This window comes from Thunnus thynnus, chromosome 5, assembly GCF_963924715.1.
Source record: "Thunnus thynnus chromosome 5, fThuThy2.1, whole genome shotgun sequence".
Lineage (NCBI taxonomy): Eukaryota > Metazoa > Chordata > Actinopteri > Scombriformes > Scombridae > Thunnus > Thunnus thynnus.
The window spans coordinates 17,693,264-17,721,042 of record NC_089521.1 but is presented as its reverse complement, the minus strand read 5'-3'; the positions used below and the strand labels follow the sequence as shown (position 1 = coordinate 17,721,042).

At 39.3% G+C, this 27,779-nt stretch overlaps 1 protein-coding gene and 1 long non-coding RNA gene across 4 annotated transcripts; one reads left to right on the top strand and one right to left on the bottom strand.

Moving 5' to 3' along the window:
• Positions 1-605: 605 nt before the first annotated feature.
• LOC137183004 (uncharacterized) lies at positions 606-6,892 on the bottom strand. The gene is made up of 2 exons (XR_010928408.1): positions 5,257-6,892; positions 606-3,249 (listed from the first exon to the last, which is right to left on the bottom strand). It is a non-coding gene; the product is annotated as an uncharacterized lncRNA (long non-coding RNA).
• nr2f2 (nuclear receptor subfamily 2, group F, member 2) lies at positions 4,595-22,571 on the top strand. Of its 3 annotated transcripts, none has more exons than XM_067589705.1 (3): positions 4,595-4,927; positions 9,273-9,800; positions 11,855-22,571. In XM_067589705.1, exons 1-3 carry the CDS (start codon positions 4,888-4,890, stop codon positions 12,127-12,129), a joined length of 843 nt encoding a protein of 280 aa, XP_067445806.1. In that variant the 5' UTR covers positions 4,595-4,887; the 3' UTR covers positions 12,130-22,571. The 3 variants fall into 3 exon arrangements, with proteins under 3 accessions (XP_067445806.1, XP_067445805.1, XP_067445804.1); XM_067589704.1 differs by lacking the exon at positions 4,595-4,927 and adding an exon at positions 7,030-8,281; XM_067589703.1 differs by lacking the exon at positions 4,595-4,927 and adding an exon at positions 7,082-8,281 and having other exon boundaries at positions 9,255-9,800.
• Positions 22,572-27,779: the final 5,208 nt, after the last annotated feature.

Sequence of the window (27,779 nt, the reverse complement as noted above, 5' to 3'; positions counted from 1 at the left end):
TGATGTGATAAAACATTTCAGCTTGATTGATTTCTCAGCCTGCAATCGTTATGCTTGAAACTATATAAGTGTATGTTACTGTTGTTTATTTCGGTGTTAAACCTCCAGCTATTCTTTCATTTCAGACAGCGATACTGTACTGTTCAACTGAAACATACTTTTCTCAGTCCTGACGCTGAAGGTAAGGCTTCAGGCACATTTCTTCACATTTTCTTTAAATCTACTTTGTGAAATTTCAAGATAATATTCTACAATATCCCATGTTTTTCAGTTTTTGAGTCCTCATTATTTACACTACAGAAATAATCTTAACAAAATGTTGAATGTCCTGATCTTATTTTCAATAAATGAGAAGTTAACAACTGACAGTCAAAAAACTTACAATGCCCATGTGGTTTGGATAAAACTCCAGAAACAACATTGATGAGTGTGTTTTGAATCTAAATATCGTGCAGAATCAGTGAAGCCAAAGACTGAATTAGCCGCAGAGAATAATGTGAAAGTTACTTTGGGGAACAAACAGGGAGTCACACTCTTACTGTTTCCAACTTATCATTACAGATTGTTACAGCATGTCTCCTTAAGTTGAAACAATAGCTCCAGCGGAAAGAAGAAAAAGCAGACTTTATTGGCTCATTTACAGTAAACTATCATGAACTGAAAACACTTGAAATGTACCTGGAATACATTAAACAGAGAAAAAACACAGCTGAAGTATGTTATAACAAAAGTTTATTGGTCACAGATGTAGCAGGTGTAACACTGCAAATTGCAATTATACACAGCACCGCTTAATTGGCTACTTCGTTATAAACAGCAATACTTTATTGGTCATCCCGTAAGTGTGCGTACTTCACTGTCACATGAAAACCATGTACTTCCAAAATGTTAAAAAAACAAAAAAAACAAAACATGACTACATTTTAGCTTTACCACCATGCATTTATGTGTTGGTCCAGCAAGGTTTTATGAGTATTACGTCTTCCCCTATATACACAATACATGCATGATCACTAAAACTGGACATTAAGTGCTTTCACATGACAACAGCAATGTGATGTAACTGGTAAATCTAATGATAATGAGACTTTAATGATCACTATACACAGTAAGGTCACCATTATTACTAAGAAATGATGGTAATTGATATTTAAAAAGACATGCTGAACAATTTAAAGTTATCAGAAAGCTGAGGCTCAAATAATTCTCTCCTACAGCCGTTCAAACTTCAAACTGCTACCATGTAACACCTTGAGTTACAGTAATTCAATACACTGTCTGCTGCCTTTGGGGCCACATGTGAACCATGTCTGCAGGGCTGAATGCTGCCAGAGTTTTCTCTCTTGTGTCTTCTCCCAAACTTTTTCACTGTCTGAGTACATAAAAAAAAATGTGTGAGGCGAGTGGACTGCCCACTCTCTCTCTCTTTAAAAAAAAAAAAAAAAAAAAAAGGGAGGCCAGGTCACACTCAAAGAGACACATCTCACAAGTACCCAGTACAACCGCAATCTTGTACTGCTGGTCACTGTGCAGCTCCAATGAGACAGATGGGGTTTAAGCTGCTTTGCCGAAGGGCACTTCAGCAGTAGTTCCTAAGGGTTAGAGAGCACTTATCACACAATTCCCCTACCCAGACTTTCCCAGCGAGTCCTCAGAGTTAAACCACTGACCTCCTGGTCATTGCTGCTACAGCGCTGCTGCCTGAAGAAATTGTCACTAATGCTTCATCTATGCAGTGTTTAGCAGCCAAAACAGCACATCATTTATCATTTACACCGCTCATTTCTCTCCATTCTACAGTTTTGATCACTTTAAACCCAACAGCTGTGATTCAAACAACCAGCATTTACAAATACATTAAGAGCATGCTGGCAGTCAGCCTAAAGAGTGATCATTGAGACAAATTGATCCCTATCTGTTTAAATTGGCGCTATAATCTATCATTGGCAAATTGAACAGTGAGCTATCTGGGATCTATTGCCTTTTTAGATAGCGGCCCTTAGGGCACGCAGACAGAGAGAAAGTGATCTACACCACTGAATGAACTCTTTATTAACGGTCTCGACCAAAACGCATTTGTCTGCTTACACGCACACGTTCAAAGAAAAAAGGTTAATGTTATACACACCTCTTTTTCTCACATTGTATGTAAATGCCTCTATATGTAGCCAACATGTGCATGCACACAGACAAATCACTTACACACACACAAACCATAAGGCGGTCTGAATCGTGATAATCAAATGCAATTTTTAGTAATTACATATTATTAACAAACAAAAAAAAACAGGAGCATAATTTCAAGGATATGGGATCATCTTGGTCAAAAGTAAGAATAAGAATAAGCTATTTAAACAGAGGAAGTCGAATCAAAAGAAACTGTATATATAACAGAATATGCAGACATTATCAGCATGTATGAAACCCACATGTATAAATTCCTTTCAATATTAGTAGTTTTATAATAATTTAAGTTTAAGTTAGGTTTCAAGTTTAATAATTTTATAACTCATGCAATAATTAAATATTTTACGTCATTAAAAATTTTATTTTAAATAAATATGCTTAAAAGGGAGTATTTTTCTCGTGCTGCTGTATTTCTCTCTCTGATAATCTTGCGTCTAAAGTAACTTCTTGAAACTTTAATTATGTTTTGTCAGAAAATGGATTTACTTAAATTAAGCAAAATGTACAAGCAGACATTAGACTTAATTGGTCTAGTTTTTTTCATCTTTGCATATAAGCAACATCACAATGAAGCGTTAGAAGAAGAGAAAAGAGATATTTTTAAAGATACTTATTGATATTATGCAGTCCAACAGATAAAAACACCATTACATATGTGGCATAACCACCATCAATCAAGTGATCTTAATCAAGCAGGAACTTGAAACTATTTGTTGGTGCTCAAGAGAGTTTTTAACATTGAAACTATGCTGGACTGGTTTCATTTTATACTAATAACAGCTGAAACCTGTTGCCTGCAAGTAAACCATCTCCTCTTTTATCTGAAATTAACCCCTATATTTTTGGTTAATTTTAAGTTCATTTAATTTGAGCCCAATGACCAACGTCATGGTGTCTTTTTTTTTGTAAATGGTGCAGTTTAGTTTCTGTCCTGATTCCACAGTCATCTAATTCAATCAGACTCTTGAAGTTGATTAGCCTGGTTAACCTTTGCTCCTGCGCGGGTCTGGAAGGGTTAATCAGGCCGGGAACTTGGAGACCTCCGGGTCAGTTTCTCTCTATCTGCGTGAGCAGAGATAAGATTAAAGTCAACTTTTTTTTTTCCAGTTTTGACTTTTTACACTTTACTGTGAGAGGAATCCTTTTGCCACCAATAAGATAACACTTTTTATTTTAGATTATCAATCTCAAAGCTTTTTTAAAAAGTCAGATTTATATGCAAAATTACATATTTTTTAACCGAATTCACGCTCGTACTTTGAGTCTATAATCTGTTGACTTTTCCCTGTTTTGACCACTGCGCGCGTTTTGGCTTATAAGGGGAATTACCAATCTCAGTGCACGTGTCACTTTAACTTGATACATGAGTGGAAGCTTTTTCTTCGCACGCCCGTAAATCTCAAACTATTATCTACTCACTATCGATTAATTTAACCGCACTTATCCCAATCAGCACTTCTCCTCTCCTGTGTTCCAGAGCGTGTGCTTTGTTATACTAACAATAATAAAGTGATTTAGTCCTTTCTCTCAGCCAGGGCATGGGAAATCGTTAAAGATCCAGCTATTTGTGTGTGATCAGTAAATATTTAGTGCAGGCGACATCCTCTGTCTCGTCTTAATCGATACTAGTCCCGTTGGGCTGCGCTATTGTTGTGTGCATGCAGGCTTGCTGAGCATATAGTGCTTTATCCTCTGCTGGAAGGGAGAACAACTACTAATCACACAGGAAACTTTTAAACCCGAGAAATAAAAACTGCAGCACAAGAGCTTTTTTTTTTTGTGGTATTGGGGGATTTTAATAGCAAATCAATTGTGTTAGTGTAGAAATGTTTATGCGTGTGAAAGGTGCTCTATTTTTACAAGGTAGTAGCTTATAGATTTACGCGAGGTTAATTAAGGCTGTCCTCATTTCATCTATTATATAGGCCTTCTTTTTTCTTCATAAAGTATAATTGATAGAGGTGTGCCTGCAAAAAACATGATATTATTGTTTATTTAGTTGCGCATGTCTTTATTTTTTAATGTATATACAATTAATTTATATTGTAATTATTAATGCTAAATAGCAATAATAATAATAATGATAATAATAATAAAACTACACTTCTGTTTTTATAGGCTCCAGTTCAGCGTAGAGGATTTTTTTTATTTTATGCTTAAATTAAATTTAGTAATTTGTTAATTACAGCTGTAATGACAGCTCTTGTTGCATCTTTACTTCCACCCTCATATAATTTCTAATGTGCTGAATCTCGTAATGCATGCTCGCCATACTTAAAGACAGGTGTCTGTTCTGACTTCACCCCCTCCCTCTCTCCTCTGTAGCCCACACAAAGCAGCGGCGTGCAAACGCGTTTTGGCCATATTACTGTAGGAGAGAAAAAGGCGCACAGGCTCTCTGCTGCTGTAAAGCCTACTTATCATTTCCAGAGGCAGTCAAATGATAGTCTGCTCGGACGACACGTCAGTTTATATTCCAAATTTCTCGCTCAGCAACACATTGACGTGAATCAGATTGTTTGTTTCGGGCTCTCCAAAGTTTTTGCATGATCAGACATTGCAGTTTTCTAATAAACAACGTGGCTGGGGGCTTTTTTTTGTGTTTGATCCCGTCTGTTGAAGAGGAAGCTTTGCCAGTTTCAATCTGAGCATTGTGTCGAAAAAGAGAGAAGACTTAATATATTCTGAATAAGAGAGAAGATGCATCCCGCCTCGGAAGAATCCGCAACATATGCATTTGGTAGGTCTGTTATTATAAGAATACAGCCTCCTGCCTCACTATGACTAGCAAATAACTTTATGAATGAGTATTTGCAAAGTAGTGCAGCTTATTGTGATCATCATATAAATGAACACTCGGCTAATAAGCGAAAATGACTGACAGAGTCGCCCGTTTTCTATGCGCACTGTGGAAATACCGTTTAGGCTACGTTAAAGGCTCAGTCTGCAGCAGCCCGTCTTTATATTTCAGATAAGCTTCATTTTAACAAAATTTAATTCAGAGCCGAGGAATAAAGCATTGCTATTTGGCTGATTTATCCTAATAAAGGTTGCAAAATGTATACTTACCATTTGGAGCAAAGCTGGATCCTTGATAAGTCGAGACCTTGCGTAGTATTTTATTTACAGACTCTCCGTGTTTTCGGGATCTGTAAATAAAAACCGACAAAATAGTCATGCAGACAAAATATAATCGGCTCATTTGTTTTAGAATAAAGACATAATTGGTCTAAATACCACCGCTGGGACTGCCTGAAGTGGCAAAAAGTAAATCCAACTTTGGCAACTCTCAAAGCTTTGCCGTCCAAGTCATGTAAAACAGAATTTAAACAAACAGCCATCAGTTTAAAATGGGGCTCGTTAGTTTGGTCGATGCGAGAGACAAGACTGAAGCAGTTTCCGTGTCGGATGGCTCCTCTAAATTGAATCTTATTTGAAGCGAAAAATTCATACGCTAGGGGGCACCCATATACTGTAATACATCCTGGACAATGCATGCTGCTGCTGCTGCTGCTGCTGCTCACCAACACACAGCTCAGGCTATATGTTCATCTGTATGTCTGTGTAAGTTTTTACCTGCAGTACAAGTTTGATAGACTCCGGGCAAAGTAGAAGTATATCAGTCTTTACTGCTCTTTAAATACAAAGTAAAATATATTATATGAAGCAACTCTGACCAACCACTGACCCTGTTTTACATGCATCCTTCACAACGTTTGTTATTGTCATGAACTTCAGATTATATTTATTAAAGAACAACATCTGACAGGCATTAAAAAGCATCTAAATGACCACAAACAGCGTTTATAGTGTTTTCTATCAGGAAGTGACATCCTAACTTTTAACGTGCAGGGCATGGCCTTTGACCTCAAATGGCATTTTTAAATGTAGTCCCTATTTAAAGACATAGTCATTTAACGTTTTAAGCATGCAGACAAAGCTCTGACTTTTTCGACCCAGATCTGGCCTTTCTGACCTGCCTTGGTTGGGGATATTTGTGACCAGGGGGGATTAGCAGGCTGCAGCGGGTGTCCAGATGATGTCAGTAGCCTATCATAATATTTTTATAAGAGGTGTGGATTGTGATGAATGGTACCTGGTGTCATTAGAAGCACTAATAGATATATTAACCCGAAACTAATCCCAGGAATTTACACAAACATGTTGTAAAATGTAGAAATTAGTCAAGGCATTATTATTGTCTTGTTCACCTGGTCCAGTGTCTGCTTTATACTGTGTGTATGCATAGACCAAGAAGTCTTCACATGTATTTACTATTATCCTATTATATTGACAATCCTCATGTACAGTACCATCCATCCTTTTTGTCTTTTTTGTGTTTTTTTTTTTTTTTGTTCAAACATGTAGTCTGTGCATATCCACGGACCTAAAAGATCAAGATAAGGGCACAATAGATGGACAGTTTTATTGTAATGAGCACATATCATGTCGAGAAGGCGCAACTGTGTCTTAGGGACAAAATCTATTTGGATATTTCAGCTTGTTTCAATACTGCAACGCGATATGAGGCAAATAATTGAATTAAGATTTTTCTTTTTCATGAATTTTCTAAGGCTTTACCGAGCGTGCATGTGAGTATAGCCTCCTATAGTCTGGGCAATCTGAGTGACTAGAAATGATTCTTCATTCCCGAAAATCGTCTCCTTTTAGGACCAAGCGGCCCTCTCGACCTCCATGCTGGCTCTGGCAAGGTACCAAGTAGCACAAGTGCCGACTAGCCAATGGGGTTGAGGGGGAGGTCCCTGAGCTCTGACCAGTCAAACACACTCTCCTTCCTTATATGGCAGCTGATCTCCATGGTAACGTGTGCTAAGTTGCAGCAGTCGTGTCAAAGTTCACTATATAGAGAGCTCAGTGAGCTGATCAGAGAGAAAGCATTCTGCCAGCCCGGCTCCTACCAATCGCAAATCACTTCCTAACCTCCGCCTTTTTAACATATTTGATCACTTTGATTCTCTACTCCTTTTTCCTATTATTTTTCAGCGCACGGAGGAGGTTTGTAGGTTGTGATCTTTGTTTTTTTGTTTTTTGTTTTAGTGCTTTCGCTTTTCTGGGGGAAGAGTTGTCTTCATATTCCAAAGCTCTCAAAACATTGGCTTCAGCTGCGCGCTTGCTGGCGCTACCTCACAAGAATTAAAGGAAGAAGACGCTATTTTTTTTACCCAGTTGGTGATTTTCTTCAAGACTTGTGCTGGAACTTGATAGTAGCTGCTACAGTGTGCTCACCAATTGTTTTATGCTGCTGCAGGCACGGTCTCACCAACCTGCTCCATCATTTACTGAATAGTCCATGCTACCTCGGCTGATTATTTTAATATTTAGCCCACCTTCCCCATTGATGGGTGTACTGGATGGCTGACTGTAAGCGCCCCTGGACTTGGCCTTTAAGCGCAAGGCAGCGACTCAGCTCGCCATCGCATCAGTTTTGAAAACGTGCTTCGCAACGTCTCCAACAGCAATAAATCGACAGTTTTCGGGAGATCCAGAGTGGATTCAACGTAGGCTAGATTTGACATTGTGTGTGTCCGGCTGTTAATCACAGTTTACCGCGTTTCCTTGAGACATTATTCACCGCGACACCAAAACGGCAGACAAAAAGTTTCTTTACGTTGACTGATAGATATGGCAATGGTAGTGTGGAGAGGCTCCCAGGACGATGTGGCTGACACCCAAGGCGCCCTTTCCTCGCAAACCCAAGGAGGACTATCTCTTCCCACCCCTCAACCAGGCCAGTTGAATCTGACAGCCTCTCAGGTCGCCCCTCCGACCCCTCAGACTCCGGTCCAAGGACCCCCGAACAACACACAGTCCACGCCGACGAACCAGACGACGCAGCAGTCGGAGAAACAGCCACAGCACATTGAATGTGTGGTCTGCGGGGATAAATCCAGTGGCAAACACTATGGCCAGTTTACTTGCGAGGGGTGCAAAAGCTTCTTCAAACGGAGCGTACGACGGAACCTCACTTACACATGCCGTGCCAACAGGAATTGTCCAATCGACCAACACCACCGCAATCAGTGTCAGTACTGCCGCCTCAAAAAATGCCTTAAAGTCGGCATGAGACGGGAAGGTATTGGGACTTTTTGTTTTCTTATTGATGTATGTGTTTGTGCGTTTATAGGCTTTCCAATATGAAACCATCTTATGTCGTCTCCCCCTCCCCTATTGCCTGTTCTCCCTCCCGACTGTTCCCTCCGAGGCTGTGCGGCTGGAGCACGCCATGGAGCCGCTCTCCGCTGTGGTGGAGACGGGGCTCGCCGGATCGTCCTGTTTTTTTTTTTTTTGTTTTTTTTTTTTAGCGTTGCATTTTATTATCCAGCTACAGCGCATTATAGCTCAGCAATTCACAAATAAGATCCGACCCAAATCCACGCTAAGGCTATCGAATTTATATTTAGACAAAAGCTAAGGGCGTATAGATACATCTGTATTGAATAGATGATACAATATAGCTTCTGCGCTATTATGGCGAGTGTCGAACTAAGAGAGAGAGCGTGTTCAGGCTACATCTCCACATCTATGCTGCCTGCCTCCTCCACTGTGTCTAAAACTGGACATCAGCGTGAATTATGCATACAAAGCCTCCGCATAACCTCAAGAAATTATTAGAATATTGGTTTGAAAATAGGCCTGCATGTATGGTAAAACGAGATGAATTGCTAAGTAGGTTAAGGGTTAAACATGCAAGGTCTCCCTTGCCCTCTTTGTGTTCCTTCACAGCCAGCTCATGTTGCTGTTGCTAAAGAACATCATTTTAAAGCTCGACATATGCATGGCTTGTGTTAAACGCGTTTAAAGCCATCGCTGGCGTTTCTGTACATGCTTTGTCACACTGGGGGCTTCATTATTATCAGTGCAACCTGTCTGTTTTTAAACTCGTGTGCAATAATAGGCTACAATGTGTGTGTGTTTTGAGACAGCAAACATGCTGTGTGTCATATATTTTCTGAAGGTGTAAGCACTTTTTTTAAGAAAAAAAAATGTATAGCATGCTTAGAGTGATTGTATGATGATTTGTAGAATTCAGGCTTCAATATCTGTAGTTTCTCTTTTTACTGCAGCCGTGCAAAGGGGACGGGTGCCACCCACACAGCCACACCACGGTCAGTTCGCCTTGACAAATGGAGACCCACTCCACTGCCATTCCTACTTATCCGGATATATCTCTCTCCTGTTGAGAGCGGAGCCCTACCCGACGTCCCGGTATGGCAGTCAATGCATGCAACCCAACAACATAATGGGCATCGAGAACATTTGTGAACTAGCAGCCAGGATGCTCTTCAGTGCCGTGGAGTGGGCCAGGAATATTCCCTTCTTTCCAGACCTTCAGATCACCGACCAGGTGGCTCTGCTGAGGTTGACGTGGAGTGAGTTATTTGTGCTCAACGCCGCGCAGTGCTCCATGCCCCTGCATGTGGCTCCTCTCCTGGCGGCGGCTGGCCTTCACGCCTCCCCCATGTCTGCGGACAGAGTGGTGGCCTTTATGGACCACATTAGGATCTTCCAAGAACAAGTGGAAAAGCTCAAAGCTTTGCACGTTGACTCTGCTGAATATAGCTGCTTAAAGGCAATTGTGCTCTTCACCACAGGTAAGACAATAGACTGGCACACACTCCCAAGTTCAGCCTCTGTGAATGTCACTATAACATGCACACTGACATCAGCTAAATCACCGCTGACCTAAATATATCTGCACTGGCTAGAGGTTGTTGCTTGTCTTAGATCAACATCCTGCTTAAATGTTCACCTATGTTGCCTTCATGGTCAGGGGCTTTTTTTTGGATAGGCCTTAGGCTACTAAATTATAAAACCACTTTATTAATCAGCTGATTTACCAGACACATACACAGGGCTAAACTGAAAATTGTGGCATGACTACGCAAGATTTTTTTTTAAATTAAATTGGACGACAAAACAGAGGAAATAATACAACCTGATTGAAACAGTAAATAAGCTCGAGTTAAACAAGACTGATAACTTAACAATAATAGCCTTGAGCATCCTAAAATATAGCTATTAGTACACTTTTAGAGAGTCCAATAGCTTGCAGATGAATTGCTACACTTTGATTTTTTTTTTTCCCAGCATTTATCAATGTGTGTATACCCCACGTCTTGTTTGTAGGCAATGACAGATATAAATGATGTCAGGCTCCGAGGGGGAGGGGAATAGAAAAAAAGAAAGACAAGCCTAATGTCCTATTTGCACACAGTAAAAGCAAAGCGCAGGTTTCAACGCTCTCTTGTCATTTGGGGACAGGCATGTCCGAGAAAAAGCATGTAGAAACCCATGCACCGCCTGTAATTGCAAATATGTCAGTACAGAGCAGTATTGTGTGATACTGAGCAGTGACAGGAGGGGCGGCTTTAATTTTTATTTGCAGAAATATTCTCTGCGCTAGCGCCTTGTAGGATTCAAGGCGTCTCTGGACTTGCTCCAGAACTAGGTCATGACCTAAACTTCCCAGATATTTTGTTACATTAGCTACACCATTAAAGCGGGGGGGAATAAAAAAATGTGGAAGAGATTTACAAGGTTTCACCGTAGAGTTAATGCATGTCTTTGAAATGATATCATACCTGCGAGCCATCAGTCTCTGTATTTCATTCAGCTCTAGCAGCCTTCTATTGTTCTCCTGGTGGCTTGTTAGGCTTTTCTTTAAAAAAAAAAAAAAAAAAAAATCATATTACAGGTCATTGAATTTTATTATTAAACCCTGATAGGGCCACGATGGCTTAATTTGTCTTCTCCATACCTGAGTCCCGGAGGCTTGAACATGAGCTGTGTGTTGTAGCTTGAATGACACGCCTTTGCTGGTGGTTTGGTTGTTGTCATGCATAAAACTTTACAAACTTAACCAATGCGCGTACAAGCGTTTTTGGCACATAGTCAGCTGCCGCCCACATGCAGCAGCACAGATAGTGATTATGCGTCTCTGATGGTATAGTATGACGGCAACTCCGTAGGCTATGGGGCCTTTTTTTCCAAGCTAAATCTCTGCTCACTAAAGGTCAGCAGGTCTCCCTGTCTTTCCCTCTCTCTCTCCCTCCCCCTCCTCTCCACCTCGTTCTCCCTCTGGCTGTGAAAGACAGGCCCATCTAAAACAGTCTTTAGCTATGAATATGCTTAATTATTTAGTTCACCTGTAAGTGGCTTCATCGAGAGAAATAAGCGACTTATCACAGCGATAAACACCGAGTGAAGCAAGTTGAAGCAAAGCTCCCATTTCATCTGCTTCTTGACTGTGGAAAACTCAAGTTTTATTTTATTATAATTTTTATACAAACATAATATAATCGGTAAAGCAATATAAGTTGCAATCACAGCGTAGAGCCATATTTTTATCTGTGATGTGGTAATTATTAATCTAGCGCATTGTTATTATTATTACTACAAGTTCTAGTTAATTGATTCACTCACATTGGAAAATATCTGCACTAAGTTATTTATGAAAACAAGCCTTGAGACAAATAATCAATTTTTTTTTTTTTTTTAGATATAATGGGATAAGAGTAATTTCCTAAAATAATTGCTTTTTCAAACTCTGACAGGCTATCGCCACAGTGGGAAAACAAAACTCATAGTGAGAGGAACACTTTAGGTTACACTTTATTAATGTTTATTTGCTTTCCCCCCCTCTCAGATGCTTGTGGCCTCTCAGATGTGGCCCATGTGGAAAGTTTGCAGGAGAAGTCCCAGTGCGCCCTGGAGGAATATGTCCGGAGCCAGTATCCCAACCAGCCAACACGGTTTGGGAAGTTGTTACTCCGCTTGCCTTCCCTCCGCACAGTCTCTTCCTCGGTCATAGAACAGTTATTTTTCGTCCGATTGGTAGGTAAAACCCCAATTGAAACTCTCATCAGGGATATGTTGCTTTCGGGGAGCAGTTTTAACTGGCCTTACATGTCAATTCAGTAAACCAAGAAGGAGACGAACAAACAAAAGGTGGGGTTGGGGGGCTGCGAGACTACAATGATTATAGCTGCTTTTGTGGAAGGAATAAAAAACCAACCGGCTGTTACACGGGGCTGGCTTTCATGAAGAAAGACATTGACGTAAATGACTGTGAATTCCCCCCTACTCCGAAAAAAAAAAAAAAAAAATTGAGACATCCACTGAACTTTCAAAATGGCAGATACAAGCTCCCAGTGTTCATGCAGAACAACCTGCTTCGATCCATTTTTTAATGAAAGAAGAAAATGAGAAAAAAAAAGAAAAGGGATTTTGTTGATCCTTATAAGGAAATTTTAAGTATTAAGTGCATTTAAAAATGATAATTTGGGTAAAAAGAAAAAAAAAACTGGAGAAAGGGAAAATACGAAACGTGAATTTTCTTTTCTCAAATGACTTGTCCTGTGTCCATGTATAGCTGTGTTTTGTACTTTCTTTGTTCCTCCTTTCTGGTTCCAAACCGGTGATTTCTGTAGTACAGGTGGTGTTATTTTTTAAGACAATGATTTATTTTGAGAAGGTGAAATAATGTACAAAAAAAAGTTCTAAAAAGAATTAAAACCACAGCAATAGGAGTATAGGCTTATAATCTAGGCTTAATGCTGCAAGCGCACTTATATTCTTAGGATGACCAATTCCATCTGGAGAGGAAAAGGGAGGTTTTTTGGAGTTCATGTTCAACTTTATGACCCAGCGGAAACATTTGCTCTTTATTAATATGAAGTTACAGGATCCACTTGTTTTCCACTACTATTTTCCACTAAAGCCACATAAGCTCTCTTAAAAATAAGGATTTGTTAGTTTGACGCTCGCAAGACAAGACGAGTTTACACAATTTGAATTACTTGGCGAATAGTCTTCCCTTATTTCATCCACCTCTGAATATTTGGCATCAGTTCCCCAAATTGGATGCAAATTAAAAAAAAATCCTACAATTTGGCTAGACCCACTGTTATAAAGATATTAAACACAAGTTGCTCTAAAATGCGTAATTTGTGCATTTAAGGGCGTTTGCAGTCGCTCAAACTGCACTAAAAGCATAACTGACTTGTTTTTTTGTTTGTTTGTTTTTTAATGGAGAGGTCAAGGGTCATAAAAGTTTGAAGCCTAGCCAGAGTAGTGTTTAATAGCAGTATTATTAAAGCGTCCCTGAAATGTCACCCTTTATTCACTTCAAGCATTAAGTGCCTGACAAGCATGATGTGACTTCTTATCAAAACGTTGTTAAAGTAGGCCTGCAACAATTTTTGGGGGAACACAATTAGATTTGAGAACTTTCAGTCGTGTGTTTCACTTGAAAAACACGGATTAGAGGCAGTATTCTTGTAAATATAGGTCAATTCATTTCAACGAGTTTTTCCTTTATACAGAAGTATATGTGATTAAGAAAAATCTGTGGTTGCCATTTTTTTTTCGGTAATACAACGTCTTCAAATTGAGTGGCAGACTTAGCTAGTAGCACTGAAAGTTATGTTTTTAATGTATATACATATTACTACAAAATGTTTTCTTTTTCATGTATATTTAGACTGTGAATGCATGGCCACAGGTCGCTAACCTATTTTACCTTTGATATATAAATGTAAATGTTTTCTCTCTCTCTCTCTCTCTCTCTCTCTTTTTTTTTGACTGTATAGATATAATCTGTAATCAGCCCTTGTATTTAAAGAAACAAAAAAGAAAAAGAAAAGAAACAACGTTCATTATTAGGCTACAGACTTAAACAGGGTGTGCAGGTTTGGAAAAAAAGGAGCTGATATTTTAACTTTAGTGTTATTGCTCCTTTTGGTCTTTGACAGGTGCCGTGGTGTGCGTGAGCGTGTATGTGTGTGTGTGCGCGCGCGCGTGTGCGTAAGTGTGTGTGTGTGCGTGTGCGTGCGTGCGTGTGTGTATTTGGAAGCTAGCAATTTTGTCCTTGTTTTGAGGCTTTTCTTCAACACACACAAAAACACCATGTTGTGGTTGAATTAAAAGGGATCACTGATTGAACACTGATCTTTGGCTGTTCGTAGCCACATATGGACCAGAGAATGATACATGATTGTAATTATGAACAGTTTAAACTGACCCACGTTTTTATATAAATATATAAAAATATATGACTGCAGGGTATTGATAACGTATAGATACTTTTTTTATGATTATTATTATTATTATTATTATTAATTGCAAGTGATATATGTGAGTGTGTGTGAAAGTTTATAGTTGAACACAATTCTTGTTTGTTTGTGTTAGCTTATTGTAAACAAGCATTCTGCTGTAAATTTGTTCTTGGTATTAAATTATAATTTATGAATTTGAAACTACGAGCTTTTCATGTTTTTTTACTTCCCAAACGCACTGTGTGAACTTGTCCATGAATGTGCGTGTGTGTGTTTGTTTGCGTGCGTGTGTGGTGTGGTGTGCGGTCGGCTGGAGGGGAAGGGCGGGAGGAGGGAGGGAGGAGGAGGAGGAGGGGGAGGTGGTGGTGGTGGTGGTGGTGGTGGTGATGGGGGGACTGGAGTCAATTTGCTGTGGCAGGATGTTGCCCTTTTGCCCTATGAGAGTGATTAATGAATTACAAAATAATTAATCAGTCACCCAACAGGCTCGCTCATCGCCTTCACTTATTTTTGCTACAAGGTTATGATTTTTTTTTTTTTTTAGAAAAATTTTATTATAAAAACGCCCGATCTGTAATTCACTGTGTAAAATAATACCGGATTGATACTTCAGAAATTGGATACAACTCTTGAAATAAGGCGTCCTGCCTCAACAGATAACATTTCATAACAGTATAGACCCCCCCTCACACGGAACAGGGTCCATATAGTGGAGGAAATACCCAGCTCAGCTTCATATGCGGAATACAGTTTCACCTTTGGACGCTCACATAAATATTAAAGGGGTGAATTCATATATCATACATCATAAATACTATTGAAAAGGAAAATATAGAGAAGTTCAATTTATTGTCTGAAAATATAATTGCTTCCTGGCTGTATTTTTTTATACTGGCAGTTGCTAAACACTACTGTACATGATGCATTTGAACTTTTTTTATTTTTATAAACATGTCAGTATCCGAGAAGTGGATGTGATGGGTTTAAATGACAATTACTTACGCGCGTGCTATTGGCCTATCAGTAATTATTAGTAGTATTGGCTTAGTTGAGAGTTTGGCCTGAAATAGAATTAGCCCATAGGCTTAATCAGGATGGGTATACAAGCCAACTTTACCACGGTTTCTGCTGCTGCTGTTGCTGCTGCTGCTGCTGGTGTGTGTGTTTGTATGTGTGTGTGTGTGTATGTATGTGTGTGTGTGTGTGCGTGTGTGGTTTTGTTGCTGTTGATACTGATGAAAATGATGATTATGATGATGTGATGTGATGCTGATGGTCTTTTATCCTCGGCTTCTTGCTGAAAGCTCTATTTATCCATACAGTGATGCTTTCACTGCCTGTCCAACCAAACTGTCTCGGAGGCATATATCACACTCAGGCCACTATGAGCCCATATTGATAATTAAAGGTGGACATCAGCCCTACAACACACACACACACACACACACACTAGCGTCACCCCATGAAGCCAGTATGATCTCATTGGACCAAAACATCCATCACGGAAACCTCCATCACATCCGCCATCAGCACACACACCTCTAAAAATTCACCCCCAGAAATCAAAACTAGAGATTGAGAACAGGTCTGGATTGGTCAGATCTCGACAGGGGCTGATTTTAGTTGACAGAGCGTGGTGTATATGCTGGACTCTATAATTTGTACTTCTGCTCATTTATTAGCTTTGCACAAAAAAACTAATGAGGTGTAACCCGCTGCAACGTCACTTTTATTTACGTATGTGTGACGAGAGAACTTTTTGACACACGAGCTCGTAGGACCATAAAATTATATATCTATATAAAAAAAAATCATACAGGCTGCAGATGAGGGGTTTGTACAGTAGAGTCTGTGTGTTTGTTGGGGTTTATGCTGAAGCTGAGAACTTATTTAGGGCTCACAGGCTATTAGTGGGGCTATTTGTTTAATAAGATGAGGATATGGGTTGCAGTCCCTCTCTCTCTCTTTCTCTCTCTCTCTCTTTCTCTCCTTCTCTCTCTCTCTCTCTCTGTCTCTATTACACACACACATGCACACACATGCACGCCCGCACAGTTAAGCGACAAATATGCACATTATTTGCACTTTGGCACTATCACTATGACAAATTAGCCCATACAGCATGCGCTTTATTGCATAGCCTATATAGGCTCAGGCACCGCATCTCATGCACAGTGTAGCTATGAGTCAAACGCTTGTCAAGGTGGGGCACCTGTTCCTTATGTTAGTACACTGGCTTTAAAGAAAACATTATTAGTATTATTATTATTTTTATTATTATTGCTGTTTTTTTTTTGTTTTTGTTTGTTTTTTGTTGCTGTTGTGTTTTTTTTTTCTTTTCTAACACAAACTAGTCATACATCCTGAATTAAAAGTGAGTGTTTTTCTTTCACATTATTTTTATTTACTATATCAGTTGTTGATGTGTTTTTTGTTTTTTTGTTTTTTTTTTATTTAAAAAAAACATTTTCACACTTCATCATCTGTCATTAAAATAAATTGCTTTTCACTCACACTTAGTGCACAGGGCGTCTTGCATTCTGCCCATAAATGTAAGAAAATTGTGCCATCTACCCGCTATCCACGGAACTGTAGCTTCCCAAGACCTCGGAGACCTCAGCTCACTTTTAACACAAAGGGAAAAAGAAACCAGTGCTGCACATTCAGGCGCCTCCTCGCACATCCACGACAGCAGCTGCCGACTGCTATTAGGCTGTAACTTTACTAGTAATGTGTGTTTTAAGCACCTGTCATCCGCTCTGTATCCCACTGCGTCTGTCTGTCTATGCGCATGGGAAGGTAGTATATGGCCGCCGGCTACCTCTGCCTGAAGGAGAGTCCAAATGTGATCTTGTAAATTTTAACATGATAAGCAGAAGCAGAGATTTACATAAAAACCGGTGGGAATCTGTTTGGAAAGCTTATGTAAAAAAAATAAAATAACCTGAGTTTTCTCTAAATTTTTTCTCTCTGAACATTATGCGCATCTATAATTTATAACTATGATCATGTTGTTGTCAACATCAGTCAGAGCTCTTTTTGTCCCCAGATATTAGTCGGTGTTCGCGGGTTTGGAAGTTGTAGTTGGCAAAAAAATATATATTTTTTGACTCATGTAATGTAGGACTTGTCTGCACCAAACTATAGTAATCATCTTTTAAACAAGAATACTACTTAACCAAACCTTTCTTCTACAAGGAGTTTTCATTTGTGTTATACACGAGAAAAGCGAAATTGAGAAGAAAAAAAAATGCAGAAAGAAGGACCAATCAACACCAACATGGCAAAGTTCATTTGAAAAAAAAGAAAAGAAAAAGAAAAACCAGACTTTCAAGAGGGGCGCAGCGCTTTGTGGCGATATAAATAGGGGAGATAAAGACAACTGCAGCTGATGTAGACCAAGAGTGTGAATATACCCCATGTTGAATTTCCCCCATTTTGAGAAGCTTATTTCAGTTTTCTTTTAACTCAAGCGCGCTCACAGTGAGGCTATCTCAGTGCCAGTGGAGCAGCCAACATTTCCTATGATACTTTGAATATTGCATGCCAAATCGCAAACTACTATTTGGCCACTGAGTAGCACAACTTACAGTCTATTATATTAAAAAAAAATGTATTTATAGCCGTAAGAGGACCTAACTTTGGGGAAGCGGGCCAGTGGGTGGGAATCAAATAACGGTATGCACACTGTTTTAAAGCAGCACTTTAAAAAAAAAAAAAAAAAAGCATGCAGTTTGATTTGTCTTAATACACATGATCACACACACACACACACACACACACACACGCACACAGGGCCGAGACGAGCAGTGAGCCAGAGGGATGATGAAGAGACCGCAAACACTCTCCTGGATATTAGACAGCCCCCCTCAGCCTCCCCAAACCCTAACGCATTATTTCATCAGGACTACTTCATAGGTATTGATCGATATAGGCCTACATCTTGTATTGATTTGTTACTCGGGGTACATAGATACTTTATTAAGATCCCCATTAGGTGCACCGCAGTGGTTGTCAGTCTTCCAGGGGTCGCAGTATTAATGTTACAGGCTCGTCACTCTGAAGTAGTTTGGAGAAGGAGCCTCAGCTTTAACACACACGTTAAGTTTGAGATCACGTGCGTGTTTTTCGGCCCGTGTGCGCGCGTGCGTGCGTGCGTGTGTGTGTTACTGCGAAAAGACTGATTAAGTAAACATAATTAACAATGTCAATTGCTCAGGTCTGTTTATTCAGATCTTTCACCCTTTACGCGCACATGTATGATGGGTGTACAGGTGCACGTGTGTGCAACTCAAGCCACACGACGATGATGATGATGATGATGATGATGATTGCCTCAGTGGTGATGATAATATTGAAGACACTGGACATTAGCTTATGCCGACGTAAAATGCCACATAAATTGCTCAAATAAGAGCTTAATGTTTAATCAATTTTGCATTAATTAGGCGAGACGTGGCAGGCCTACGTCTCGCTCGTGTCACTCCACACGCGGCTCTGTCCTCATCCGCCACTGATGGAGATGTTTTCTATTTTCTTCCCTGCAAATGCTCTTTATAGAGAACCGTGTGTGTGTGTGAGTGTGTGTGTGTGTGTGTGTGTGTGTCGACGTGTGTGTCTTTGCCGAAACTTCAAACGCGCTCTTGGCAAAGCTCCCTCGAACTGTGAAATTAATTTGGCGTAATTCTGGTCGATGCTGGTGGTAGACTGAAGGTGCTTTAACAATAAAATTCACACCCTGAGCGTTATTCTCTCGTGCAGTCTTCATCACCACCACCACCACTGTCATCATCATCATTATTATCACCGCCATCATCATCATTTCCACCACAAACACAACATACAGCCCACACGTTCACATACTCCACAGGTGAAAAAAAACAAGTCAAATAAAGCAAAATCTAATCTCATCTTCACAGTGTAAATTCATAAAATGTACAAATCTCTCGCAACTTTCTTCATTATAGCGAAAAGTTGAGTCTTATTATCAGAACTGTTGCCAACAAAAGCGGCGTCTAGTGAAGATTTATTTATCCTTTTCCTTGTGTCCATCTACGCACAAATGGCACAGAAGGTGCGCCTGACATTTCTGCACAACGGAGCTTATTAGGCATCCTACCTGCGGCTGAAAAATACAAAGGCCTGCTTACAGTTAAACCTGTACTATTAAATGACTCTGCCTGCATTTTCCCGCATTATTTAGTTAGGTTTATTTGACCTCTGTGCCCTATTGCTGCAGAAGGTGAATATTTATTCTTGACCAGGTCTCTTCCAGGGCGGAAAAAGTCTCATAGGGTGCAGAAAGCGTTTAAAAGGGGCGAAAATAAATAAATAAATACAGGAAAAACTTTTTTTTTATCATTCAACCATCCCAGTTTGCAGGGAATCTCCAGTCCTTTCTGTTCCCTCGATTATTGTTAATTGTATCTGTTGTTGCAGAAACCGTACAGCTACACCAGGCTTATAAACAGAATATATATGTATTGAAACTGTGTTCTATGTATATGTATTGTTTTTTCTCTCCTCACGTTCAAAAACATTTTTCTCTCCCAGACCGTTTCATGTCAGGAACACACTGCGCAGATACGCGTTGCAGCTCCTGGATCCCCGCTTGATAAGATTTTGTCACACAGGGACCCGCATCTGACATTTTATGTGGCTTGATGGGATTTTGTGCACATTGTCCACATACTGCAGGCGGGCAGACAGCAAGTGAGAAACTGAATCCAGGATCTACATCCTGTAAATGTGCAGCAGTGAAATTAAATTATTTCTCTGATTTCTGATTTGTCTCCCTCCGTCAGCGTCCCGGGACTTCACTTTGGGAACTAGTTTATATGTTCAACTGGGACGATTCTGGTGAATTAGATTACAGTGAAATTACCCTACTTGTCAAGTTGCAGAGGACGCGCCTCACCCCCCTCCTCCTCCTCCTCCTCCTCCTCCTCTTCCTCCCCTCACTGACCCTCGCAGGTCCTGGGACCCGCGTCGGGACCCCCTGCACTAATGAACAGCGATAACACGTAGAACTGGTGGCCGCCAAAAGACAGCAGCACGCAGGCTGTTGTCATAGCTGGCTATACACACAGAAATCGGTCAACCTTATGAGAGGACAAATCTTCACTGAGAGTCTCGGTAGAGGAAGAAAAAAAAAAAAAGGTGAAGGAATAACGTGGTGCAACAGCGAGATGGCGCTATTCTGCACATTTAACCTCCCTGTGCTCCGGTGTCCGGACTGACTGCTCAGTCTCACATCTCCACCTGAGCTTCTTGCTGTTTTTTCTGCAAACTGGTTCAATTAAAAAATGTTAAAAAAATATTAGACACATGCAATCAATGTGCTGTAACCATGTGAGACGGATTTAGTTTGGAATTTCATGCATTTTATTGTTTTTTTTACTGAAATTGCACAAAGACATTTTGAAGGAAATCATTTATTCTATCGTCCATTTAATCGTTTAATTAAAAACGAATGATTGATTTTAGAAGGGAAATAATATATAAACAAAAATTAACACAAACACCTTGACAAAACACATTGAAGCTAAAGTTCAGACACTTTGTTTTGTACAAAAAAACCCCTAAACAACCTTGTATCTCTCCAGTAGAGACACCACCGCTGTTTATTTCGATTTTTTTAAAAAAAATCAGATGTTCTTGTTAAATATTTTAACAACAATCTGATCTGTCACATAAGTCTGTGCCTCATGTATCGAATATATATATATTTTACACTTCAAATAGATCACCGAGCACATTTTATGTTCGTTGAAAAGAGATTTTGTCTCAAAACCATCGAAAAACCTTTTTTTCCCTCACTGAGGATGTTCATGTTCTCACATCTGCTGTTATTTCATACAACTGAAACACGCTCTGCTGTCACCAGCTCCGTGTTTTCTTTTCATTCATTTATTTTATTGCCCTTTATAAAAAGGAAATATTGTTTCTGTTTTCATCTTGGAACCTTTTTAAGGTGTGAAACAAAACGAATATTCTGTTTCGGATTATAGGAAATAAAATGAGGTAATTTTGAGGTAATTTAGTGATTTTAATTCGCTTTTTATTGTAGATTTTACTCCTCTGTACACCTTGAAACTTACATTACAATGAATGCAATCGGATTTTTCTTATTTCAATTTATTATTATTATTGTTATTATTGTTATCATTTACATTATTTATATTATTTACAGTAAAAATTAAAGCCCCTAAATGAGTTCATATTAACGCGCTGTGATCTGCACGTCTGAACTGAAGGCTGCTGAAACTAATTTCTCCTGTAGGCTCAAAATATTAGGACAGATTTACTTATTCATTTATTTTTAACCACAATAATACTTCTAATTACTTTCACTACTGTATTATAAAATACACAAACTTACTTCTCTAATTTTGTCATTATTATTGTGTATTTTTCACTCTACAAAATGTTTTAAAACGAGTTACAAATCAACAAAATCAGAGGACAAACTTGTTAATTTCCTCTGAATTTCCCCATTTCTTATTATAAGAAGGTGAATAATATGAAGGACTTAAATGGAGCCATTTCATGAAGCTCACATGTTGTGGACTCAGTGATCAAGCTCCCTGAAGCCTTTGGCGAGTCCTGTGTAAACAAGTTGTCAGTTTGGGAATAATCTTCTTTACTTTTTTATTGGAATGAAAATTCAATCTCCCAAGCTTAGATTAGGCAGACGAGTTTTTTTTTCTCTCTCTCTCTCTTCTCTTCTTCTTCTTTTTTCTCGTTCCTTGTCATTGGTGGGGCTGGACTTTGGTGGACAATAATGCGGCAATTGTTGATGCTTTGTGACCCATAAAATTTGAGGGTGGCTATTCTGGCTTTGGTATGTAATTATGCAAAACACTTTGCATAAAGACTTGCCATCCGATCTAATGATAGAGCCTGCAGTCTCATTTCCAGAGAGGGAGGCACCAGCAAACCCTGCTCTCCGCGTGACGGAGGAGGAAAGGCTGCCATGATAAAAACCAAGACAAACTGCACATAAGAATATATGTTATTGTTCAGCTCATTTGTTGTGGTGGGGATATTTATAATCTATAAATGTGCGTGTATTTAAATTTAACTGTCACTTACAGTATGTATGTCTTAAATCAAATCCTCTGTTTTGCACCATGTTATCATACAGTGATGCATTGTTGTTGGTTTTTTTCTTCCTTTGGACACCACTGTCTGTTTTTTATTTATTTATTTTTTGTTATTGTAGTAATATTAAGTGTGTGAGATCTTCTGGGTTTGACTGTGAAAAATCAGATTTAAAAAAAAAAAAAAAAAAAAGGGAAAAAGGAATGCAAACATGAGGGGAAGTCAAACCATTTTACTTGATGTGTCTGCACTGAGGAGCAGATAAGCCAGAGCAGAGCACACAGTTCAGCTTCTTCGTTGGTATTAAGGAAACATATTTCATGGATCACACTGGGTTTCTTGACTCCAAGGATCTGGAATGAATATAAATATAAAAACTGTGTTCCTGTCACAATATTTATTCAGTTTTAGTTTAGCAAGAAATTAGATGTTGATGATTTTTCTGCAATAAATATGAGGGGAGGAAAAATGAAGGAAGTAAAAAAAAAAAAAGATACATGTGTTTTTGTGTAAAATTGTCCAGGATGTTTATTAAAAGACTGCAGACATGCCTTTGAGGTGTGCACTATATGGGATATTCTGTGTGTATGCACATAATAAACACTTGTGCTGCCTGACAGAGGTGTGAATCTGAGAGCTTTTCTACCAAATGAAGTGCCAGCAGAGAGAGAAATAAAGAGATCTGCAGCTGTCAGGGGTCAGTCAGGCAGAGATTGCTTCTAGAGATCTTTTGAAAAAATCACACGTTTGAAGGCTTAGTGCTTTGCTGTCTTCGCATTTCAAGCTCAGATCAGTGGAATCAGAAAAAAAAAAGAGGAGAACATGGGTTGGAGAATTCTGATGTTGGGATGGACACGGGATTGGAAGGCAGGAGACAAGCCTTTTTTTTTTTTTTTTTTTACCTGATCCTTTAGAGGAAAGAGGAGAGCCCGAGTTTTTGTTCTTACATTAAAACATGTATCACACAATTAAAGCAACAGTGTCTCTAATGTCTGCGTGCGTGTGTGAGAGGAAATCTAATGTACAAAACCTGCTCTACACTCGCCTCTAATTTGCTGTGTGTGTGTGTGTGTGTGTGTGTGTGTGTGTGTGTGTGTGTGTGTGTGTGCAAAAAGAAAGAGTGAAGCAAACAAACTGAAGTGTTTCATGCCTCTCGCAGTTTCTGTTGGAGAACCTTTATAGTTAAAATGTGGAAAACTCTTCAGTGTGTATAACTTCAACACATGAAAATAAAAAGGAGGAATTAAACTGAAAGTTTATTGATTTTTAAAATGTTCTTTCAGGTTATAATTCACCTTTTTTTGGAGTTGCTTTGCTGTGTGTGGTTTTGAAGAACTTTTGATCTTTTTGCCAAACAGGACGCCATGCTGCAGCTAGGAGTTGATATTTGGTGGTGATCACTTGCTAATTCTGGGTCTTGTTTGATTGATCAAACATTATATTTATCTGCAAGCCTTTTTTTTCAGATGATACCACAGATTTTGAACCTGCAAGAGCAAGTTTTAAGTGTTGAACAGCAGTAGAGGAAAGAAGGTGAGTAGAAAAGTTATGATGAAGTCATCAATCAACTGAATATTACAAATGAAAGCACAATGAATTCAATTAAAACAACTATGTAAACATCTGAACTTAAAATAACAAGATCGTATCTTTTCCTGGTAAATTCACCCTCCTCTCTCTTTGTCACACACACACACACACACACACACACACACCATGTATGATGACACAGAGCAAAGTAGGCAGTTCAGTTAAGGACAGAAACCAACAGTGTGAATTCTCTTATAAAAAGTTTGAAGGTTTTGCATCTCAAGGCTTTGAATAAATAAAAAAAAGTGTAATTAAATAAATGAATAAGTGTTTATTATAACAGTTTCTTTGTATATAATCCTAGTCAGGAAAGTTTTAGTGGTGTTATTTAAACTTGAGTCAATAGTTTAAGGTTTTCTGCTCTTTCTCTACATGATGTACCTGCAGAACAATCATATAATAGACTTACAGTTTAACCAGAATGATTCACATGAATAAATTAACACATTTGACAACTTTCTCTTTTAAACATGTAACAAACCTTAAACTAATCCTTCACTTCCACCGTGACACTACAGACAGTAAAGAAAAGATGCGAGACTTTGATTCTTGAGTGAAATGACAGTGCTCCCTCAGTAAGGACTAATATTATTTGACAGCAAGGTTTTCAGCGCATTTTGAAGGCACTTGAAGCATTTCTGAATGCAGGAATAAAGTAAACCTGTTCAAGATGAAAGAAGAGAGAAGTGAACTAAAGAGAAACTGTTAGGGTAAAAGAAAAAAGGAGCAAAGGTCAAATAAGCACAGTATGACTGATTATTTAGTTAATAATCTTTGTGACTGGGAGTCCTTCAGATACAAGAATAAAAAATATCTGTTCTTCAAGAAGCTTTTACCTTGAATACCTCAGATTTTTTCAATCACAAGTGAGTTCTGGAGAAACATATCCGTCTTAACGTGAACTTTAACTTCTGAGCGTGTTTTGTAACCGCTTCTTCTTTTTTTTTTTATAAGCCATGTGATTTCTTTCGCCTGCTTCCTGCTAGGGAGGCAAAATATGCAAATCCCATCAGATTTATAACACTCGGTGCCTTTCAGTGTTCATGTGCTTCTGCTGTGGTGTATTATTATTTTCAAGGGTTCTCAGCAGGACATAAAAGGATCATAAGTTATTCTTCCACCTGACAAAAAATATTTCATTCCCCCCCCCTCGTTTCAAAGATGGACCCAAGTAAAAGTGATAATGACGTGATTTATTATCATCTGAATGGGTGACGGCGGGCTGATTGCTTTCGACAGAGCTTCGTGCAATGCTGCATATGAAACAAAATATAAATTGACAGGGAATGCTTTCGATGAAGTAAAACAGTCTTTCATGTGACAGCATCATGCGCTCATTAAATCATCCGAAAAACAGGTGATACAAACATTTTCATTCAAACGCTGGACTTCATTCATCTGAAACTGGAAATGAGAGTTGAATAAGCCCTCCGGTGAACTCTAAAAGCTCTTGGTATTCCTCAAGTTTATTAGACAACTCAATAAAACTTTCTTGTGAATTACTTTTGTTGATCACTCAGAGCTCATTGTATGGATTTCTTATGTAATGTTGTGTTTATATGGCTGTTGTGTTGGGTATCTTTTCTCTGGCTGGTCTGTATTGGGATCCAGTGGCTTCAACAGACAGACCTCTGATAGGCCTGGTGTTAAAGAGCTCTGATCTGGGCCATGACAGCTTAGTCCAATCAGCCTGTTCAACATGCTGGTTTGACTGTCACTTTCAATTTTCACATGACCCCTTGGTCCTAGAATGGGGGATAAGTGGCAGAAAGTAGGACTGAAAGCTCATATTATTGGTCTGACAGCTTCACTCATCTGAAAGTAATGCAAGATGCAGTTCATATTTATACTCTGACCTTACGCTCAAACAGGGAATCTACTGTATCTACATGTTAGGTGCGGAGGCAAAAGGCCAAAAAAAAAAATGGCGGATTCCTGAAGAATAATTTGTCCAAAAATGCGTATTATTTTCAGACTCATTATTCAGCAGATGTATCTGAAGAAGAGAGCAACTCCTTTAACAGTTGCTCTGCAACAAAGAGTTTGACTAAATGCTGTTTAAACAAAACAACATATGGAGTAGTTTTAGGTGCAGAAAGCAAATCCACAACGTTTCACTTCATGGATCAAGTGACCAGCAGGTACATGTGCAACATATGGCTTTTTAAATATAATGTTATGAAAAAAAAAAAAAAAAAAAAAACACACATGAAAACACAGTTTCTGTTGCTACACGTGCGCAGCTGATCATATTCTCAATATCCTTCCTGAAATGTTTTATCTGAGCCGTGTTTATGCTCATGTAGGTCATAAAAGAGGAGCGCTATCAGCGGTGGTGGATGTGGTCATTATCAGACATGGTGCTAGACAGGAGGGAGGGGTTCATTGTTTACTGTGCGCTGGCTGCCCAATGACTGAATAAGGTGTGTTCATTGTTCATTCTCTCTGTGTGTGAAAGCCACAGGCTCCAGTTTTCCCGTCAGCGTATAGTCACTGTGCTTCACTACGCCATCACATATAATCTGGTGACTATAAAACACTGTCATTTGTAGAAAAAAAAGGAAATAAATGAGAGAAAGTGAAATTGCTGGATCACCTCTCACCATGAAAACACCCATAATATTTTGTCATTTACCAAAAGACTGCAAATGAATGATTGTGTTTTGTTTAAACACGTGTTCTTTTATCAAACCGAGGGCTTAAAACATGTAAAATATATCCTAAAAGAATATTACAGTTCTGCATTATGAACATGAAATAATAAAAGCACTATTAACGGAAATACAAGCTTCCTTTTTTTTATTTGCCAGTTGTGTGTAAGTGTTATCATCCACTTCTCATAATTCACTGACATCTCCATTTATTTGTCATAACTCCAGCAGTTAAACATGAAGAGTTGAGTGACGGAGCAGTGCAGGTTGTTGTTGTCCCCCCCCCCACCCCCCCTGTATAATCCACACTTCTTGTCCCCTGCCTGCCCTCCTAATCCCTTGGCATGTGTTGGTGACATCACATGGCTACTGGCTCCAAGTTCTCGTCCCCCTGCAACTGTCATTAACTCTGTGAACAAATGAATAATGACTGGGAGACTCGCTGGCTCCCACCGCTGACCTTGGGTATTATTACAGTGACCTCTCTTTGGCTTGACCAAAAAACCTTTTTGATATCATTGCTGGAAGTACACTAGGAATGATGGCCTGTCTGCCGGCGGGGGAAAGTCGAGCATTACACATGGGGAAGGTTGGAGGGGGGGTGGGGGGTGAGGGGGGGGTGATGCCGTCGGAACCTCCAGTGTCGTGTAAACCTATACTCTGCTCCCACTGCTGCTTCATGAATACTTAATTAGAGAGCACATCCTGAAAATACCCGACTCACAAGTTGCCTGACCTCTCTTTACCAACAATGCACAATATTTGGGTTTAGCTGGGTGACATGGTCAGATCTGTAAAGGAGAGCCATTTGGGAATCTTGTCGCAGTTAGCCGTGTGATATCATCTGTGCAGAGAGAGGAGAGCAGCAGCAGTCAGGTGTGGCTGTGGGAAGAAGCACCTCCATATGTCACAGGAATGGTTCTCATAAGAGCAGCAGACAGATGAGGGTGATTTATTAGAAGTCAGAGTGGTGGAAAGTAACTGAGAAAATCTACTCAAGTACTGTACTTCAGTACAAATTTGAGGCACTTGAGACTTTCCATTCTTTGCTATTTTATTCTCTACTCCACCTTTCAGAGGGAAATATTGCACATTTACTCCATTTCATTTGCAAATTTTACATGCAAAACATGTTGAGTTTATACAATATGATGCATTGTTATAGATTAGA